Below are 12,071 nucleotides of genomic sequence, written 5' to 3'. Positions count from 1 at the left end.
GGTGGGGTAGGCACAGGTGTAGATGCAGGTGCAGGGGTGTGGGTAGGCCCAGGTGTAGATGCAGGTGCAGGTGTGGGGGTAGATACAGGTGTAGATGCAGGTGCAGGGGTGGGGGTAGGCCCAGGTGTAGATGCAGGTGCAGGGGTGTGGGTAGGCCCAGGTGTAGATGCAGGTGCAGGTGTGGGGGTAGATACAGGTGTAGATGCAGGTGCAGGGGTGGGGTAGGCACAGGTGTAGATGCAGGTGCAGGGGTGTGGGTAGGCCCAGGTGTAGATGCAGGTGCAGGTGTGGGGGTAGATACAGGTGTAGATGCAGGTGCAGGGGTGGGGTAGGCACAGGTGTAGATGCAGGTGCAGGGGTGGGGTAGGCACAGGTGTAGATGCAGGTGCTGGTGTGAGGGTAGGCCCAGGTGTAGATGCAGGTGCAGGTGTGTGGGTAGATACAGGTGTATTTGAAGGTGCAGGTGTGGGTTTGGCACAGTTATAGATACAGGTGCAGGTGTGTGGGTAGATACAGGTGTAAGTGCAGGGGTAGAGGTAGGCACAGGTGTAGATGCAGGTGCAGGTGTGTGGGTAGATACAGGTTTATATGCGGGTGTGGTGTAGGTACAGGTGTAGATGCAGGTGCAGGTGTGGGTGTGGAGAGAAGTTGCTGGTCACTAGCGTGTGCCATGGAAGGGAGTGGGCTGCACTGCCCCATCTTAGGGTGACATGTGGGAATGTTCCCTGCAAAGTGTGGTAGAGAATGCCCAGAGCTAGTTCTGCAGTTGGAGAGAGGCACAGGGTGGACCAAGGGGGTACACAGAGTGGCTGGGGTACAGGAGGGAGGTCACTGAGTCTGCTTGCTGGCTTTAAGGTGAGAGAGACTAGAGTGTGACCATGTTAGGGTCTGGCCCCTGCTTCCCATCTGCTGTCTTCCCAAGTCTCCTCTCCATGCCCATCTCTGTCCCCAGGCCTCCAGCCCTCCCTGTGGAGTATGGGTGGATGAGCAGAGCTGGATTGGGGGAGTGGCTGGTCTCTTGCAAGAGAGAAGTCATCACCTCACTGCCACCCTCTCTGGTCCACATCCTCTGCTTGCCACCCAGGCCAGGAGTTTGTGCGGGCCATGGGCTGCAGGCCAAGAGTGCTGGGCTGAGTGCCTGTTTCTCTGTGTCCCTAGCCAGCCCCCGGCCTCCCCCAGCACGCAGGAAGCCATTCAGGGAATGCTGTCCATGGCCAACCTGCAGGCCTCCGACTCCTGCCTGCAGACCACGTGGGGTGCCGGCCAGGCCAAAGGGAGCTCGCTGGCGGCTCATGGTGCCCGGAAGAATGGGAGCGGCAGCAGCAAGAGTGCAGGCAAGCGACTGCTGAAGAGGGCTGCCAAGAACAGCGTGGACCTGGATGACTACGAGGAAGAGCAGGACCACCTGGATGCCTGCTTCAAGGACTCAGACTACGGTGAGTATCACTCCTTCGTGGGGCAGGGTCCACGCTCAGCCCTAGAAGGCCTGGCTGAGAACGGAGACAGTAGCATAAACACGGAGCTCTCCAAGTTACAGCGGCCTCAGCTCAGCAAAACCCTTGGCCTCTGACTGCTGTCTCTGGGAGACCCTCCTGTGAGCGAGGCTGGCCCTGGCCCACATCTGGCAGACAGACTTGGGCTAAGTGGTGGGGCCTGCCCTAGTTTGACAAACAGAATGACGGCAAAATAAACTGTTTTCTGCGCTCTGTGGAGGTGTGTGGCGCTGGCCACCTGCTTGCCTCCTCCCGAACCTTGTGTCCTGGGCGTTTCTTGACAGGCCTCAGAGGTTGAAGGACCACAACCTGCAGTAAGTGCAGGGTGGCACTTGGCTTATGAGGGTGACAGGTCATCACGTTACCGTGTTTGGGCAGCTCCAGCCACAGGTCGTGCCCTGCAGGGCTCCCTTCACCAAGACTTGCAAGGCATGCTGGGGCTGCCAGAGCCGACCCGGTTCCGTGGATGTTAGACAGTTTCCTTTCTCATAGCAGCAGAGACTTTTCACCAAACAGAACCTTTACTGGAGCCTCAAAGTGCTTCTCGCAGGAGCCGAGCTGCCCTAGTTTGATATGGGGCCCCATCCTTCCCTGGTCCCCTGCTCTCTGCTGCAGCTTCCTCCAGGTGGGGCTTCTGGGGATTTTAAGCTCCGTCAACAGATGTATGGAGGGCAGCCGTTAGAGGCCAGGGGCTCGCAGACACCTGGGCCAGGCTGGGCAGATGAGGCTGGCCAGGTAGATGCAGGTGCCCTGTTGTCTGGTGAGTCCCTGCCCCTCTGGATAATCTCTGGGTTACCTGTGCGTCTGGAGTGTCCTTACCATGGGCGACTTCCATCACAGCCGACAGTGGCACAGCCTGGCAGACCTGAGCATAGGCCCTGGGATTGCCAGTGAGGAAGGCCTGTGGCCACCCGCAGCCCCTGCCCCCACGGCCCTGCCCTGCACTCAGCAGACCCCACCTTCCCTCTGCCTTCCTCTAGTTTACCCCTCACTGGAGTCAGATGAAGACAACCCCGTCTTCAAGTCCCGGTCGAAAAAAAGGAAAGGCTCCGACGATGCTCCCTACAGCCCAACAGGTAGTACTGGGACGGGGTGGGGGGTCCACCCGACACCTAGTGTGGCAGCTGTGACTGTCTGTGGTCCCTCCAGCCCCTGCGAATGCGGACTCAGCTCTATGCCCGTCCTGTCCTGACAGCTGGGCAGCCCATCTCACTGGGGATGGTCGGCTGCCTGCAGGAGTGCCATGGGTTTCACTTCTGCTTTGCTTCTGGGGGTCTGGGAGCCCAGAGGTGCTTCAATGCAGCCACGACCCAAAAGCCCTCACTCCGCTGGCTAGCCGCTCTCTGGTTTCTTCCTCAATGGGCAGCTCTGTGAGGGGGCACCCCCTTGATGGTGGCTGAGGGACACCTGCTGGGGCAGCCAGTGGGGTGAGACCACCTTCCACATTCCCCTCACCGCCTCCCCAGTCTCTCTGATCTTGCTGGGCCTCCTGGGCTGTGCCCCATGCAGACCCCACTGTGGCATCTTCCCCCTTGGGTGGGGCAGCTGACTCTGCCCTGTTGTGAAGTGGCTTCACATCCGGGGAGCCCTGTGCTCAGGCCTGCTTGGCCAGGGGGATAGGCTGGGGTGAGGGCAAGGGAGCCCCAAACCAGGAGGGGTGGATAGGCCGTGGCCTGCAGCGTGACGAGGCTGGCCCTTCTCTTCCACAGCAAGGGTTGGGCCATCGGTGCCGAGGCAGGACAGGCCTGTGCGTGAGGGTACACGGGTCGCCTCCATCGAGACTGGGCTGGCGGCCGCTGCAGCTAAGCTTTCCCAGCAGGTGAGGAGGGGCAAAGGAGAGGGACACATGGCAGCCACGTCCCCGCTACCCCAACCTGGGCTCAGGCTCCTCAAGGCACCTGTTTCTCTACCCCATGCACAGACCCCCTGAGCCAGGGGCAGTCACAGGCTTGCGGACATTTGATTAGAGAGTGCCCTATTCCCTCAGGCCCTAAATTCCCCATGTGGGGTCCGGGGGAGCTAGGAATTGGCATCCGGGGCCTTGACACTGGACAGCTCCATCACTGCCAAGGCTGGGCTGCTCTTTGGTTCGACAGCAGCTCGGAGAGACACCCCCTTCCCCCTTTCCCTCCTTCCCTCCCTTCCCCTTCCCTCCTTCATTCCCCCTTCCTCCCCTCCCTCTCCCTTCCTCCCTTCTCCCTCCTCCCTCCTCCCTCCCCTCTCCCTCCCCTCCCCCACTCGTCTTCCCCTCCCCCTTCCACCTCCTCCCCTCCTCTCCTCCCTTCCTCCTCCCTCTTCCTTCTCCCTCCCCCTCCTCCCTTTTCCCTCCCCCTCCCCTTTCCCTTCCCCTTCCCCTGTCACGTGGGTGTTTTTGAGTTGCCCTCAGTCAGAAGATGATGTGTTCTGTCTGTATGTGCTCCTGCCAATCTTTTCGTCCACCTTCAGCTTGTTCCAGCTCAGAAACAGGGTCCTAGAGCCCCACATACCCTCCAAACCAGGCCCGACCTCATCTAGGTGCCCAAGGAAGTTAGTTAGGATCAAAGCGAATATTCTTCCAGCACTAGGAGATGCATATGGCCGCTGGGTCGGGTGATGGGGTGGGAGCGCCATCCTACAGGCTCAACTGCTGGGTTAACTCACACTGATGGGGAGGCCAGGCAGCTGCTGTGGGTGCTGGTGCCCTGTCCCCATGAGTCCTGTGTCCCAGGTGGCCCAGAGTCAGGCCTCAGACCCCTGCTGCCCAGCCCTGCTGCGCTTGAGTGCCCCCAGCAAGGCCGTGCGGGCGGCTCCCCGCTTTGATGGCCCACTGGCCATGCATCTGAGGCTCCCTGCGTGTTTTGTTCAAAGGAGGAGCAGAAAAGCAAGAAAAAAAAGAGTGCCAAGAGGAAGCCGACTCCTAACACCGCCTCCCCTTCCACCTCCACCTCCGTCTCTGCCGGCACCACCTCCACCTCCACCACCCCGGCCTCTACCACCCCAGCCTCCACCACCCCGGCCTCCACCACCCCGGCCTCCACCAGCACGGCCAGCAGCCAGGCCTCGCAGGAGGGCAGCTCGCCAGAGCCCCCGTCCGAGTCGCATAGCAGCAGCCTGGCTGACCATGAGTACACAGCCGCCGGGGCCTTCACCGGGGCCCAGGCCGGCCGCGCCTCCCAGCCCATGGCCCCTGGGGTCTTTCTCACACAGAGGCGGCCCTCTGCGTCGTCTCCGAACAACAGCACCGCTGCCAAAGGTACCGTGCCCGCTGGAGGGCCGCAGCCCCTGCCCGGCCCGCCTCCCTGGGCAGCCCCAGACTGCAGACTCTGCCCGTGATAGAGGGCAGCACATCGGGAGGGGCCCCTGGGCCCCGGGTGGCAGGTTGCTGCGGTCCGAGTTAGTTGTGTGGTCGTGTGAGCGTGTCCCATGGCACAGGACATGTGCGCGCTCATGCCGCTGCTCAGTGGGCATGAGCAGCCCCCCATCTGCCTGCACCCCTGCACCGCGGCTGTGGGGCCGTTCAGCTGTGGAGACTGGGTGATGTGCGCGGGGTGCTGGCAGTGGCTCCTGGCCTTGTGCCTGGGGGTGGGGCCCAGGCATCCTCACGTCCTCCTCGTCGTGCCACCCCCAAGTCCATGCCCGTCCTACCTTCCAAGGGCCCTTGAGGACACGGCCTCTGAGGCGGAGGCTTTGCCGGTGATCCCGGACACCTGAGGGGTGCCGAGCCCGGAGCTGGGGCCTCATGGGCCCATTTCGCAGATGGGCAGCTGCAGGCTGCCCCTTGGTGTCATAGGGCCCTCCCCCACACTGGCGCGCCCGCCCCTTGCCATCCAGCTCACCTTCCTATTGTGTCTCCTCCCCCACTCCTCTAGGAAAACGTACGAAAAAGGGGATGGCAACCGCCAAGCAGAGGCTTGGGAAAATCTTGAAAATTCATCGGAACGGGAAACTGCTCCTTTAAGGCGTGGAAAGCCAGGATCCTCCTGCTCCGCTCAGGACCCCGGAGCCCCGCGAAAACATATGCCTCCTGGGAGGGCGCCGAGCTGCCTCACCAGGGAGGGCCTGGCCTCTTCCTGGCTGCCGTCTCCCCAACGAGCGTCTGTCCCTTGAGCTGCGGAGCAAGCCCAGCGCGGCCCCTCGATTTGAAAATGGACGTCTTTTCTCAAGTTGCTAAGAGTGACCTATCCCAGAAAAGCGGCCCTGCAAGTTTGAGGACCATTCATTCCACTTTAAGGACAGCCTCCAGGTCCCCCTGAGCGTGGGTGTGATTGCAGGTCCTCTGCAGCTCTGCTGAGAGCATGAGTCCTTCAAGGAAGGCAGAGTGAGCCAATGCTCACCAGCCCCAGAGTCAGAGCTGGCCCCAGGCTGGCAGCCTCCAGGGGCTTAAAAAAAATGCAAAGAACACAGAAAGAGGAGGAGCAAGTGGGATGTCTATGTCCCCCCTTCTCTTCCTGAGTGATTCTCAGCCAAGTCCAGACAGTGCTTGGTGGGCAAGGAAGGGTCTGCCCCGAGCTCCCTGGTTGGCAGGTGGCAGCAAAATGGTGGATGTCTGGCCTGAATGCCCAGAAGCATTTCTCGGGGGCAGCTAAGACTGGCAGCCGGGTTGATGTGTTAGCAGGCAGGGGAGCCATCGTGGGGTCCCCAGGAAAGGGCAAGGGCTCAGCCACACCTTGGGGCCTGGGAGGCCCAGGCTAAGCCATGTGGCGGGGACCATCTTGTCCTGCCGCCATACTCCGGAGAAGCACTTCTCAGCCAAGGCACCCGTGCCCTGGGACTGGTGGGGCAGGGACAGCGGCCAGGCAGCCCCAAGGACTTTCGGTCGGCACCTGTCTGTTCTCCCGTGTCAGCGTGTGGTGTCACCTGCATGGGTTGTACCTGGGTGGTGTGTCCGCCATTGACACGGAGGGGCTGGATTTGTTTCTCAGGCAATCCTGTATTTTAATTTTAGATGTATTTCCTGAAGCATATTTTTCATAGAATGTAGCGTGTAAATAGCTTTTTAAATAACTTCTTTTTTATAAGAGTAAAAGTATCTTTAGGAATTTCTTTCTATAGAGTTCTTCATTAACATTTATACGAGTTTTTTGCCGAGTCTGATGAACAGTTGGGTTCTGATGCTTTTTCCTTTTCCTTCTTTCCTTTTAGTATTAATTATTATTTTTTTCTTTTAGGAACTAAGGTATTGCCTGAAAAACAAGTGATGTCTGTGCAGCCTTACACTCTGTCTTTACAGAAGCAAATAGTAAACAAAAGATCTATTTCAGACACATTTTGAAGATGAATCTTCAACTTTAATACCAGCTCTTTGTTTTCCTTCTTGTATGATGAGGGGTTTGGGGGATACAGTTATTTTACTAGCACCTTGTGAAGTGTTTCCGTGTTTTGTGATGCTGTAATTTATTAATGTTTGTAGCTTTTTATATTTGTACATTTCTTATGAGCTTTGTTTATATACCCATTACCTGGATGTTTTGTCCACGGGGAGAGGCAGCTTGGTGGAGGCCTTATCCACTCCACTCCCACTTGTCCTGTGCGGAGGGACACAGTCCCCAGGGCCTGAGGCTGGGAGAGGGGGAGTCTCTCGGGGCCCCAGGCTTACTCAGAACCGGTGTTTTTAAAGTTTCCTTTACCCTGTCCTTGTTGAACATTTATATAATCTAACCTGGACATCAAGCTGTTCTCTCTCTCTCTCTCTTTTTTTTAATTTTATTATTATTATTTTGGCAACATGTACATTTCTAACAAAGTTTATCGTGGCTATTAAAGTGTTTTATTTCCCAATTCATATTACTCTTGTATCAAGTCCATGAGGTCTAAGGCAACTTAGATCAAAGTTTTAAAAAAGTAAAAATATTTCAGGTTTTGTACAGAGCCATGTCTGTGTCATGTCTGCCCCCACTGCAGCTGTTCGCCCCGGCAGCAACGGTGCTGGGGAGGCTCCGGCCGCCCGCCTTCCTCACGGGAAGCCTTGGGTTGCCTGGCCAAGTCTCACGCAGTGCCCCAGGCTGGCCGGCAGGAGCGGGCAGAAGACACCCTCCGGGAGTGCGGGGATGGCAGCAGCCTTTGAGACCCTGGCTCTGCCAGTCCCAGCCCTGAGGATGTCCTCAGGAAGCCTCTAGAAGCTTCTTCTGGACTTGGAGATGTGGGGTTCGGCTGAGTCCGTTGGGCACACACACATGCACCCCAGCACAGATGCACACCCAGAAGCCTCTGGTCCCTCGCACAGTCCAGCCTAACTCTGATGTGATTGCAGTGAATGAGCAGGTACAACCCTTCCCCGACAGACACGCGAATGCCAGGAGCCATGTGGCCCCAAGCGTGCCCCTGGCTCTGGCTCCTCCCCTAACCTTGGGGTCGGCGCTGACTGCCCTGTGACAGTGAAGTTGGGAGGGTGAGGTCCATGTCACAGATGGATAAACGGAGTCCCAGCCTGCATCCTGGCCACCGGGTCTCCTCCCTCCACGGGGCAGGCTGAGGCTGAAGAGGGCCAACCCTGGGGACCTGGCGAGTCCAGCCATGGAGGTATCCACAGAACCCCTGGGGTAGTGCAGTTCATTCCTGCAGATGCTGGCTGGGCCAAGGCCCCTCCGTCACTTGGGCCTCAGTCACCGCACCCATCGGCCGCCACCAGGAGCCTCATTTTCACTTCTGGGGCTCTTTCTGCCTTGTTTGGGCATCTTACATCCCATGATGTACACGGGCCAGGACTGAGATCAGGGCCACCAGTGTCGTCTCAAGACTGGAAGACCCATGGCTTCCAACACGGCAGGTCCTTGTCTCACTGACAGCTGCGGGGTGGAGGGGAGGAGGGAGTCCAAGGACTCAGACAGCCAAGACCCTCCAGCCCCTCCCCAAGCCCTGACCCACCTTCCCTAGGAACCCCAACACGTGACTCGAAGCCCTCCTTGGATGGCACTTGAGTGCCGCAGAAATGTCCTTTGCTCACTGTCATTTCCAGCCCCTTCACCACAGGTGGTTGTTTGGCTGGTTCTGCCATCTGCCCACCAGGCTGTGAAGGTGAAGCATTTGGGCACGGGAGTGCCACCAGCCTGGTGGGGAGTGGCCGAGTTCTCGAGCTCCCACTTGGAAGGGAGCTGCTGACCAGCAGTGGACTTTGTGGGTCACGCCTCCAAGATTCGGGCCTGTCTGTCCCTGCACCCTGCTCTGCTCTGGGGAGCAAGGTCAGGGCCCGGTGCAGTGAACACATGAAAGCAAACTGCCCCCAATCCCACCCTCCAGAGCTTGCTGGATTCCACAGTTGTTTGTTGAGTGGCTAGTGTGTGTCCGGCAGTGTGTGGAGAATCTGCCCCAGCTTTCACCAAGACTGACAACTTGGGGCAGGCATTGTTAGCCAGTTATGCCCAGGAGTCCACCAAGGCCCCTGCTGCTCACAGTGGAGTGGGACCCACACCTGCTGCTTGGACCACAGAACCGCAGGATCACAGAACCACAGGACCACAGAACCACAGGACCACAGGAACACAGGACCACAGGACCATAGGAACACAGGACCACAGGAACACAGGAACACAGGACCACAGGACCACAGGACCACAGGACCACAGGACCTCAGGACCACAGGAACACAGGAACACAGGAACACAGGACCACAGGAACACAGGACCACAGAACCACAGGACCACAGGAACATAGGACCACAGGAACACAGGACCACAGGAACACAGGAACACAGGAACACAGGACCACAGGAACACAGGACAACAGGACCACAGGACAGTGTGTGGGGGAGACGTGCCTCCAGCTGGGAAGGGCAGTCTGCAGGGGCCCTGGAGCTGACCCATGGGAGGTGATGTTTCTAGCAACGTGAGCAGAGGCAGAGGCAGGCAGCCAGACCCTGGGATTGTCAGACATAAGCTGCGTGGGCTGAACAGAAAGGAGGGTCTGCAGCGGCTCAGAGCAGGGCCCCGGGGCCCCCCTCACAGTGGAGGGATGCAGCAGGCCCTTGGGTGGGGGCCTGCAGTTCAGGAGCAGGTGGAGCAGGCTCTCCAGGACTGCAGCCTGCTGCTGGTGGGGCAGGGGCAAGGGACTCTCCCCTCCCCCTGCCGTGTGCCCCTCATCTCCATACCCGGTGGGGAGCTCAGCGCCTCGGGCAGCTCAGTCTGTTCTGCAGGGCTCTGCCTATCTAGGTGCCCAGCTCCCTTGTTTGGCCCTGGCTGGACCCAGAGCCAGTCCCTGAACCTTCAGTTGGCGAAATAGGGTTCAATTTGCGAACCTCTGGAGCCATACCCAGAATAACCACTGGGGGGCAGGGCAGGGCCGGGAACAAGGAGGACAATTGTGTGAGGTTAGTTAGTGCCTGGGGCAGGGGCAGGTGCTGGGCCTTAAGGGCTAATGGCAAGTGTGATGGTAACTAAGGGGAAAAAATTACAGGCCTGTCGTGGGTGCTGGGAAGGTGACAGTGAAAATCAGCTTAGCTGAGTCGAGTGGTTGATGCACGTGTGCTGTGTTACCTAGTTTATGCTTCACAGTCGCCTGGAGGGAGGTCTCTTATTTTACTGATGAGGAAACTGAGGCACAGAGTCTCTCAGCTGCTAGAGCAGGAATTTAAGTCCAAGCAGGTCAGCTCCAGGGCCCTTGAGCTTATACGAGAGACCGGCAGAGAGACATTTTGCAGCTGGCAGCAGGGAGGCACCTTGCAAGGCCTGAGGAAGGAGGGCTGTGGGTGTCGGGTAAGGATGTGGATGGCTGCAGCCATCCACAGGGGCACCAGTGCCGTCCCCACGGTGGCGCTCCCTCCACGGGCTGCAAAGAGGCCCACCCCTTTCCGTTAGTCGAGTCTGTGTGCCCTGCCTGCCCTAGCCTAGCCTGAGCTCTGTGCCTGTCCCAGACTCTGCACAGCCCTGGGCAAGGAGCCTGATTGGTGGATGGTGCCACTGAGGCAGGTCTTGTCTGGGACATATGACTGCCAAGGGTCTCTGCCCTCCTTGTTCGCAGTATCAAGAGGCTGGAGGGTAGTGTGGAAGGGAGAGTTGAGAGGGCTGACTGGCCAGGGTTAAAAAACAGAGAGCTGTTGCTGACTGTAAAATCCAAGCTGTGTTCCAGGCCTCGTGAAAGCAGTCTCCTTAATAATAATTCCCAGTGGTGACGGTGATATAAGCACTCAGATAGAAGGTATCGGACATCCGGATTCAACAGCGATGGTCTTGTCCAGTGACTCTGTGGCCAGTGTGGTCACAGTTCCGGAGCACCTACTGTGTGCTATGCAGGGCACTACAAGCTTTCATCTGACTGGCCGACCACTTAGCACGCTCCCTAAGCCTTGACCCATGGAGGGGACAGGGCTGGGTCATGGGCTGGGCAGGCTTAGACGGTTCAATAGAAGAGTGTGAGCAGAGGGGACAGCCTGTGCCAAGGCCCTGGGACAGGAGCCAGCTTGCTGAGGAAGAGCTAGGAGGTGAGGAGAGGGGGCCGAGAGCCAGCAGGGCCAGGGTGAGCGGGAGGCTTCCTCCCCTTAAGCTCCCTTGGCAGGTCCTTGCCCAGCCTGGCCATGTGGCCTTGGAGGCAGCCTCAGTCTCCTCATCTCCAGAGTGGGGACGATGGTGCCCACCCCACATGGAGGTGCTCCAGGGCCCCTGCCTCCCTGAGCGCCCCCCAACTCTTCCCAACAGCCCCCTGTGGGGCACTCCCCCATCCTTCTGCAAGCTGTTCAGGGGGTCTGGCTCACTGTGTGACCGGGGGCAGATTGCTTTCTTTCACTGAGCCTCTGCCTTCCTGATGGCAAGACTGCCTCCACCTGGAGGAGCAGGGGATGTCCCCACTGGGGCTGAGGCCAGGGAGAGGCGACCCCACCCGGGCTTTGGGGTCTGCCCTCTAGGCCTTATCAAGGGCAGTAATGGCCTGCAGCGCTGCCTTGGGTGGCCAGGCCTGGCCTGAGAACTTCTGTGGGTGGACCTGGCACCCGGCGCAGTACGAGGTGCAGGGAGGCCCTGGGCCTTGAGGCGTGTGTGCTGGGCTGGCCTGCACCGGTGCTTAAAGGCTTGCTCATTTCCAGTTTTCAGTTCTTTCTCATGTTTGGAGTGAATTTTTTTTTTGGGGGGGGGCCACAACTTAAAAGTTTTTGTCCACAGAGCCCTGTGGCTAGAGCAGGCGTCCCCAAACTTTTTACACAGGGGGCCAGTTCACTGTCCCTCAGACTGTTGGAGGGCCGCCACATACTGTGCCCCTCTCACTGACCACCAATGAAAGAGGTGCCCCTTCCTGAAGTGCGGCGGGGGCCGGATAAATGGCCTCAGGGGGCCGCATGCGGCTCATGGGCCGTAGTTTGGGGACGCCTGGGCTAGAGGGACTGGCTGTGGTGAGTGGGGTGCTAGGTGAGGTACCTGCAGGGGCCCACTTGGGCTGTGGATGCCCGATGGATACCGCCCGGCAAACCCGGGCCGCCCTGGTGAGCCACCCACTTCCACTGAAGCCTCTCCCAGGCTGAGTCCCACCGCCGCCTCATCCAAACAACTCCAGCGATGCCACCTCGCAGAAAAATGATGCTGTTCCATTAACATCTGACACGGATTTGCAAGCCCCAAACAGACGAGCGAGCTGTAAACACCCGGCGCTGGCTGGGCCCTTGCCCGGCCTCCAAGTAGG

The 12,071-nt window shown here is 59.0% G+C and overlaps 1 protein-coding gene across 1 annotated transcript in view; it reads left to right on the top strand.

Moving 5' to 3' along the window:
• PHF2 (PHD finger protein 2) overlaps window positions 1-7,250 on the top strand; it is a 109,289-nt gene extending 102,039 nt beyond the window's left edge. Inside the window, exons 18-22 of the mRNA XM_039475045.2 lie at window positions 1,159-1,436; window positions 2,474-2,569; window positions 3,203-3,312; window positions 4,341-4,725; window positions 5,342-7,250. Of these exons, the coding sequence (XP_039330979.1) occupies window positions 1,159-1,436; window positions 2,474-2,569; window positions 3,203-3,312; window positions 4,341-4,725; window positions 5,342-5,430 (958 nt within the window). The 3' untranslated portion in view covers window positions 5,431-7,250. The remainder of the gene's footprint in view (window positions 1-1,158; window positions 1,437-2,473; window positions 2,570-3,202; window positions 3,313-4,340; window positions 4,726-5,341) is intronic.
• The last annotated feature ends 4,821 nt before the right edge of the window (window positions 7,251-12,071 follow it).

This window comes from Saimiri boliviensis, chromosome 2 (genome assembly GCF_048565385.1).
Source record: "Saimiri boliviensis isolate mSaiBol1 chromosome 2, mSaiBol1.pri, whole genome shotgun sequence".
In the NCBI taxonomy this organism is placed as follows: Eukaryota; Metazoa; Chordata; class Mammalia; order Primates; family Cebidae; genus Saimiri; species Saimiri boliviensis.
The sequence above is the reverse complement of the archived record's forward strand: the minus strand, read 5'-3'. Positions and strand labels throughout refer to the sequence as shown.